The sequence below is a fragment of the Alosa sapidissima genome, chromosome 13 (genome assembly GCF_018492685.1).
Source record: "Alosa sapidissima isolate fAloSap1 chromosome 13, fAloSap1.pri, whole genome shotgun sequence".
Taxonomy (NCBI): domain Eukaryota; kingdom Metazoa; phylum Chordata; class Actinopteri; order Clupeiformes; family Clupeidae; genus Alosa; species Alosa sapidissima.
This window is the reverse complement of record NC_055969.1, coordinates 32,030,931-32,039,673: the sequence shown is the minus strand read 5'-3', so window position 1 is coordinate 32,039,673 and position 8,743 is coordinate 32,030,931. Positions and strand designations below refer to the sequence as shown.

At 41.6% G+C, this 8,743-nt stretch overlaps 2 protein-coding genes across 2 annotated transcripts; both read right to left on the bottom strand.

Annotated features, from left to right (window-relative positions):
- Positions 1-97: 97 nt before the first annotated feature.
- Positions 98-3,605, bottom strand: zdhhc12b (zinc finger DHHC-type palmitoyltransferase 12b). The gene is made up of 5 exons (XM_042059649.1): positions 2,899-3,605; positions 2,581-2,720; positions 2,413-2,505; positions 2,036-2,202; positions 98-1,585 (listed from the first exon to the last, which is right to left on the bottom strand). The coding sequence occupies exons 1-5, from the start codon at positions 2,993-2,995 to the stop codon at positions 1,270-1,272; spliced, it is 813 nt and encodes a 270-aa protein (XP_041915583.1). The 5' UTR covers positions 2,996-3,605; the 3' UTR covers positions 98-1,269.
- A 101-nt stretch (positions 3,606-3,706) lies between these two features.
- uap1l1 (UDP-N-acetylglucosamine pyrophosphorylase 1, like 1) lies at positions 3,707-8,435 on the bottom strand. Its single transcript, XM_042059646.1, has 9 exons — positions 7,778-8,435; positions 7,222-7,426; positions 6,924-7,099; positions 6,522-6,694; positions 5,957-6,150; positions 5,543-5,683; positions 5,245-5,430; positions 4,730-4,796; positions 3,707-4,135 (listed from the first exon to the last, which is right to left on the bottom strand). Exons 1-9 carry the CDS (start codon positions 8,061-8,063, stop codon positions 4,067-4,069), a joined length of 1,497 nt encoding a protein of 498 aa, XP_041915580.1. The 5' UTR covers positions 8,064-8,435; the 3' UTR covers positions 3,707-4,066.
- Positions 8,436-8,743: the final 308 nt, after the last annotated feature.

Sequence of the window (8,743 nt, the reverse complement as noted above, 5' to 3'; positions counted from 1 at the left end):
TTCATAAAGGGGATGAATGTATTTTCACAAATAAATCACATCTTGACTAATAATGTTCAGTTTATTAATACTGAAATTTTGTTTTAAAAAAGTAAAATATTGCACCACCATGAAATATTGCATAAAGACAAACTGAACTAGATAGCAAACACAAATATCAATGATGCAAAACACTGTGCAAAATCTATCAAAGTTACTCAAACAGCAAAACAGGATAAGAAACATTGCAATTATTGCTTTCACTCAAATCTCAATGACTGATATATTGCACAGAAGGGAAGTTCAACTGTCTAATATGAAGGAAAAAACACACCACAGACTGCATTTCTGTTCTTCTCCACAAAGTCTCAGATTTCTAATCTACATGCACTCCATACTAGGCTGGTATAAGTGGCCTCATGCTTGCGAGAGAAACTGGAAGAGTTTACGGAACACAGATATGCATAAATATCTAAAGTGAATTTGTTCTGTTTATGTGGGGTTTCAGCTGATTTGGTACAGATTGATTTTCTTTGTCTTGGTCTCACAACAAGTAAGATTGAGGAACTCACAACCGTACACAATTTCTGATGAAAAAATACATTACTGTAAAATGTTTTCAAAGATGTAGGAATGTAAGTAATGGCTTGTGAATTATAGAAAACGTTTCAGTCTTTTCTGTTCAGATAAAATGTACAGTTTGACAGCTGACTTGCCATTTGCTGGCTGTGATTCTATCAAGACCCTGTTTGTTCATCCTAGCAAGGCAGCTTTAAGCTTATATTATGGTAACTAGTTTTCAACCACTTCACATTTTACAGGTAAACTATAACGGTTATCAGCCAATTCTGAAACGACCAGAAAAGACCTTGTTCACACAGCCAAACTGTTAAAAGCGTGTGCTGGATTAATATGGTTCTGTATCTGTGCTCATGGCAGTAATTATCTGTAGCATACAGAGACGTGCCAAATAAGTCATTTTTGACAGCTATTTCCTGCCTTTTCCAACCCTACCCATCGTTACAAGAAATCTGAATCCATCAAAAGCAGCAGCTTTTTGGATTTTGCAAAGTGCACAACAAACAACACCATCATTTGTACTAATTTTCTCCTTTGTGTGTCTGCTTAATTGATCCCTGGGCTCCAGCAATTTCTTCTCAAACTGTTTAAAGACAGAACGTCTTCCACAAAAAGCCGAAAAATGTTTTAGGAAAGAAGAGGAAACCTGGACAGACGCCTTTGCTTTCCTCAGAAGTCTGGATTTGACTTATTACCGCGAGACATCTCCCTTCAGATGGGATCGTTGTCCTCGCGGAAGTACACCTTCTCCCACACCACCGTCCCCCACACACAGAAGAAGCCCCAGAGGTTGCGCAGCGTGCCGCGGTCGAAGGGGTTCTCGTCGGCACCGCAGTGCTTGAGGTAGGAGATGCGGTGGCGCGACATGAACTCCCAGGTGGTGGTGTTGAGGGACACCAAGTAGAGATGCGAGCCCAACAACAGCAGCACGGTCAGGGAGAGCACCGCCACCAGGGCAGCCGCCCCCAGCAGGACACTGTTGGTCCGGAGCCACAGCTGCCAGGTGGAGGCGTAGGCGAAGCCAGACCTACACCAGTCCAGGAGAGAGGGAGAGAAGGCTGATGAACTGAACAGCTTCAAACAAGTCAAAACACAAAATTGGAAATAAGATGAGCTTCTTTGTTAACTTGTGCTATAGGCATCAGGGTAAAGGGTTTTAATACAGTACAGCATATTCATTTAAGAAAATCTAGTATCGTACTGTAGACCCAAACACAGAGATCATCTGTCATCTTTGTGAGTGTTCTCTATGTCTTTGGTTACTAGCATCACTTCAGAAAAGCAGCTTTCATAGACCTACTTATACAGTAGGTGGCCTGGTTGAGCTTTATAGTCCTCAATTCAAATTCTGTAATTTGCTATTTGGGACCTTTTTTTTCATATGCCAGGCATGAATCATTTCCATTACTGTGATAAGGTAGACAAGGAGAAGACAGCAGACTACCAATACAATGTTTTTCCATGGCATGAGACATACCAGGCCATGTGAAACCCCCACAGCAGGACGAGGAGTTGAATGGCCAGGTAGAGCACAAACCAACGGTGGTTCCTCTCACCCACGCAGTTCTCAATCCACGGGCAGTGGTGATCATAGCGCCGTACACAGTGCTGGCATGTCTGGCAGTGCTTGGACCTCATTGGCTGCTGCTCAGATGCAGGAGGAGGTAATAGAAGGTCATGTCAACACATCTATGTAATATTCATTTATATTCATATGAGAATCAGTAAGGGATTCTTTACAGGATCAGTTTCATAATAAATAATTAATTGCCTATTAAAGTGGAGGAGGCAACAGTCCTACACAAGTAATTGAGTCATAAATGACAATTACCGGTAATAACACATTTAAAATACCTGCAATAAGCAATGACCACAACGACGGAGCCTTAAAGACTTTGGTGTGTGGGGGATCATGTCTTGTTGCTCTTCTGTGACGCCCAGGGTAAACTGAGGTGCAAAACCTTGAATTAACACTTCAATGTTATGTTATATTGTCAATGTAACCAATATGTTGTGACATACCTGGACGTCGCTGTCGTCAGAGAGAACGAAGCCTGGATCCATCAGCGACACAGCAAAATAGAGAAGCACCGACACCAGAACCAGCAGTACGAAAAGCACCGGTTTGACGAGCTCCCCGGTCTCCTCTTGCTTTCTCAGGTCTGCAATAATGAGGAATAATAATCCCCACCGTCTCATTATGGCATCAAAACACGTATAACAACGTGATGAATTGTAAAGGTACTTAAAAAACATTTCATTAGACTTGATCTTTTCGAGCGACAGGTAGCCTAACTTTATAAATCATTTAACCATACTAGCATGCACACATCTACTTACCGGTGTCGTGCAGAAATAGAATCAACGTTATCACCCATGTCAGAATAACGTGTGCAGTCCTAACAAGAAATCCTGACCCGAACACATTTTTGAACATCCTAGCATACTTAGACAATTAACCTTACACTGGCAACCAACTATTCATGTGTTAAATTACATTTACAAGCTGCCAAGCAAGGCGACTTGCGACCATTTACAATGAACACAGATTGCATAATTGCCCATGCATCATGCATGGCACGTTAACAATAAAAATGGAATAACAAGACGTGTTCAGCTAACATTGGGTTACATTATAAACCTCTTTTTCAACCAAATTTAGCAAGCAAGCTAACGCTAACCATCGCGTAAATATCGTTAGCCCTGACAAACAGCCCCAGTGGTTTTCAAAAAGTCAACTTTTTAATTTACTCTGGCGAACTGGCACAGCTTGACTCTCTCAGCTAGATTATTTGGTAAACAGAACGCTCAAAACATCGGAGTGGGCAATTTTATCAGAGCCCCAGCTGCATTCGACTTCATTTTTCGCTCTAATAAGCTTGTTTATATTATTGTTCGGTTCCGCTGTCGCTCAGTGGGATGAAGTGCTACAATTGGACAACTCTGTCCACGTGACCTAAAATAACTACGGGGTCCTAACAGGGAAACGCTATTTTTAATAGAGAAATAAATATATAAAAGTCACAATGGACAGCATTGACCGCATCAAATTTTCTCTGGCTCTAGTTCAGTTTTCATTGCCCAAGGGTAAACACAAGGTATTTCAGTCCATCTTTAGTTGCATGTTTCAATAAATTCATACTCAAAATGAAGTGTAATCATCAGCTTTAATGAATTCTCTGAGGTTTTAATTCAAGATATGGCTATTTGTGAAGATGTAGCCTAACCATTATAATGTGGCATAGACATGCCATGTGAAGTTCAAATAAAAAGGTATAAAACAGAGACAGTAAAATAGGCTGGATGGACAACAGTCCAATTATGTGAAAATGGAATACAGTACACTAAAGAACATCAACCCCTTATATGTAAACATTTAAGGACCGCCATTTATATTTGTTTGTTTATAGAGCATGCCTCAGATAGCCTATAGGCTACATCATTTCTGTATGTGGGCTGGTGTATCTGGTCTTTCATCGTGCCATTCGTCGCTGAACGTGAGGTCAGGTCAGGGCATCTTCCCATCGAGAACAAAAGGGGATCTTATGGCTTTCTGTTTCAACACGGACTCGAGACCCTTAAAACAGAAAGAGAGGAAAAAAGAGACAGGGCAGGGAGTGTGGGATAGGTGGGTTGGAAGAGGTTTGTGTGAGTGTTGAGAGGCACAGCTGTTACTCTACCCCTTTTTCCTTGGTCTGAGCATACTGTAGCTCCACTGCGTCTGTGGCCATCAGGGGCCCCCTAAGAGCACAGTAAATCACCATATGGACCACTCTTCCCCTGACTGCAAATCAAAACCCTAACAGGATGCTGTGAGCCCCATACATGATACATGCTTACAGTTGCCTACGATGGGAAGTACATTTTGACGAGGTATATCAAACTACAATCACATTAAGCATCTGTCATGTTAATAGAAATGTAATAAATGTATTTTGTGAACACAAGTATAACAAGCACTTATTTAATCTAAAAGAAAGAAGAGAGAAAGTAAGGGAAATATTTCACTGTGCTGTGTGTGGGTCCAGCCAACTCTACACCAGTTCAGTGGGGGAACACAATCCTTGTGTGTTATGAGAAACAGATGCTCAAATGGCATCTCGGGACTCTCGTTTCCCCCAGAGGTCAGCCAAAGCCCTATGAGGTGCAAAGCGATAGCTAACCATCTTACCTCACCAAAGTAGGAGACTAGCGGCGAGATCTCACACATTGCAGGCGGATCTTCATCACAGGCCAAACTGAAGTGAGCATAACAAACAGATCAATCTTTCATGACACTGATCATGTCTACAAAACCATTGGCAGTTGTTGTTCTAAAAATAGGTTATATACATCTATAAAGATCCCAGTTATTATGAGAAAAATAATCATGGAGGATCTTCAGTAAATGAATACCTGACTGGTTTGCAGAAGTAGTATTACTTTGACACTATTTTCATTAAGAGGGGGTAAAATATTTCACTTGGTTTCACTGGATTTAACTTACATTTATTAAGTTTTATCAATTGGCCTTTTATTCAGAGCGACTTACATCTGACCAAGCTATTTGTAATCAAACTCTTCAAAGATCATTTTTAAGGCCACTAGAAAAGAATTAGATCTGTATCAGAAGTGACTTTTATAGGGCTTTGGCTTAACGATAATTATTTTGCAAAGCCCTTCAGCAAAGTTCTGTGGAGGTCTAACCTGTGTTTCGGAGGAATGGGTTCTCCACTGCTGTCTACAAAGCTGGCCCCAGCTGTAAGAGCCCAGCGGTAATGCTGAGCAAGGAGAGAGCGTCTCGCCGTGGTCGGAGTGTCAAGAGGCACCCCGTCAGCATTCTTCAGGGGAGAGAACTCCTCCTCTCTCAGGACCTCAAATGCCACAAATTTCCTGATAACAAAACACATTAACACTAGTACCTGTATTTCACCCCTGTGTCATTAAAACACATTTCATGCACCCAAAGCTTGTTTCTATTCTTATTTACATACAGAATACACACCTTGAGAACTGGAAGACGTCAAAGACAAATTTCTCCATTTTGATTCCATTGGGTTTGGTTGGCTTGACCTGGTTGCCCTCTTTATCAACAAATGGAACTTTCTTCAAAGCTACATGTTGCTTCAGCTGTCCCCGAAAGTTCCTGAGAAAAGGACAGAAAAAGACCTAATTATCAAATGACAATCTTGCCCTTTTTTTATTTCACATCCTTTGCGGGGGAAAGTCTTTCCATGACCATTTCCTGGAATATTATTGATTTACTAGCATCTATCCGAAAGATGCCAGTACATAAATCATTCCCTAGGATATGGTAATAGTGTAACAAGTAAGTGGAATAGTTGGCTATTGTTTCAATCAAACTTAAAGCATTCAAATAAATTCAAATTTAGAAAATATATCACAATTGCCCTCTCACTCTGTTATGTCCTTTAGGAAATCCCGTGTGAAGAAATGGTTGCAGATATTTCCAGCACTGTAGAGCAGTTCACCTCCTGGTCCCCTCAGCTCTGCTGTCTCAGGCTGGATCTCACTGTACTCCACCACCTGGTACACCCCATCCACCCGACACACCACCCCTACAGGCTCTGCTGGGTAGGCTTTCTCCACCACCTATTACACCAGCAATGTGGAACATCAGTGAGGACAGCACATGCAATGCAAAAGACCATAGGTCAGTCAGCCAGTAGCAGTGTTATGGTACGGTACTTGTCTTTAGGACACAAGGCCTCATAGAGCTAAAGTGCTGCTCTCCCTGCCCCTCGCCAATGTTTCGCTCCGTGCTCAGGCACTTACGCCTGGTTTCTCAAATGTTGCAAGCAGCAACCACATGAGCAAGAGGAAGTATATCACGCTTCAGTGTTTCTCCTTGACCCAAGTGCAGGCCAATGATTCTTGATATCAGCAAGACAGACATCAGCAAATGCAGTGTGTGTGTGTGTGTGTGGATGGGGGGGGGGGGGGGTCAATGCATGACACACTACCTTAGCACCACAATCTGCATCTTTCTGCACACAGAAGCCAATGAAAACAGGGTCAGCCATTTTCACTAGGATGTTGTCTACACAGTAAACGTGGAGGTACTGCACCCCTCTCTTCTCCATATCCTCCAAGACTTTGTTGTCCACAAGAGCCTGATACAGCCCTCCATTACCATCTGACAAACAGGAGGTTCACAAAGTTCACAAATTGTTAGTAATACATTTACTGCACATGCCGGTAGAAAATTAACACTATGTAACACTGTTCTTAGACAAGTTTTTCAGTGAGTTGGCCTTCTTTTTTTACATGTAACAACTTATAATGTTTCAAAGAATATATGTCTTGTATAAAATCAGACATTCGGACAGTCATTTGGACAAATAAGCATTTATCTTTTTACTAACCTGGGGCCATGGCGATCTTACTTTTCTTTTCAAGGATGACCTTTCCATCAAAGGTGACGGCTGGAATCATCCTCTGCTCAAACATGAAGACATCAGATGGGTTCAGTCCAAAAAAATGGTTTTCTTTGAAGAACCTCTCTGTGGGTTCCAAAGTGAACTCGCTTGTCATGATATACCTGAACGACAACAGAAGGATCGATAGCATTGAAGTGATTCTGCATGAGCTTGTTTGAGGAGTAACTTAATTGTGAATCAGTAGGTACAATGAGTTTGAGCAAGCAATCATGGGATACATCACCATGGTATGGTGCACTTTGAGCCATGTTTTTGTTCAGCCAGCTGTTGAACTTTTTGGATCCTTTCTGCCTGAATTCGGTACAATGTTTTCCCACTGGGAAGCCCGACGCTGTACATTCCCTTTGGATAAGGCACTCCTAGCCTTGTTCCTTGGCCTCCAGCCAAGAGTAAAACTGCCACTTTGCTCTTGGAAATCTGCAAAAACCCTAAAACACACGCACAAACAAACACACAATGACAAAGTAGCAGCATTCTAATGGAAACAGGCCAAATTAAACTCAAATGAAATGTTATTTGGAAGTGTTATTAGGACACTGAAAAAGTACTCAAATAATTCAAATCATATTAGAAGGGTGCACAGTAGGTACTTAGGGAATCATTCAGTTGAACTTCCTAAATTTTAAAAACATAGAGCTATAGCCTACCTCAAGAGTGTCCCCTTGTGGTAAATATTTTCCACGCAAAGGATAGTAATTCACACCTCCATGAATTTTAAGCGATTTGACAAAATACAACTTACTATTTAAGTTAACCAGAACGAATAACTACATACAGACCTTCATCCTCCCAAGCAATCAATGTTTTTTGATCGGTTTTCCGCACACTGCCAATAAATTCTGGTGGCACCGGTTCCATCCTTTGGTCAAGCAGATCCTGAGAGGTCGATTGGCTGTTGGCAGAATCGGCTGCACGTCGACAATGCTCCTTCAATTCCCCAGGTTCTAGCTGGGACAGCTCGGTCAGAAAGGTATGTCTCTCGTCAAAAGATAGTTCCGACCAAAACTGCAAAATATGAGCCTGCCCCGCAGTTTCTAATCGCGACTTCGTTTCCTCAAAGGACATCTTTGCAGAATATCTTTCAGAATAAAATTGGTAAGTCTCCTAATAAGACACTGCAAGCTGTCAGGTGTTTGCTCCGCGACCATCAGTGACTCACCTGACGTGATACTTTGTTACATTTCCCCTTGAAAGTAACTCGTGACCAATTCGTAGACATATCCCAACTGTTTGTCTTGTGATGTGCTATTACTGCCTGTGCAAACAGAACGCGGCCAACACCGCAAACCACCCCCTAAATATGCATTGCTTAGCTGTGCATAATAAGGTGACTGATTCGCATTTGCCAATTCTAACCACTCAAAAACAGTCCATAAAATACAGAATTAGGTACGAAAACAGAACTACGGTCAAACGTGAACTTCCTCTGCAGTGGTCATGTGATGCCTTCCATCCTGTTAAGAGGATTCCCTCCTCCCAATGTTGCCAAGGCTATGGTGAGACATTGCAAGTGAACTATATGGTTAATTTATAAACCAGTTAATGTAATAATAAAGTCACTGTCATTAGCAAACATTTTCTTTTATTGATGCTTTACTGTCCAAGTAATTTAGTGACTTCTTGTGAACTCAACAGAACACTTCTTTCATTATGTTGGCTTTGAGTAACAGGTAATTTACTGGCCTGATTAAGTAGCCTAAGAGGTGGTGGAATAAAAACACTGGGCAATACATTGTAATAAACAG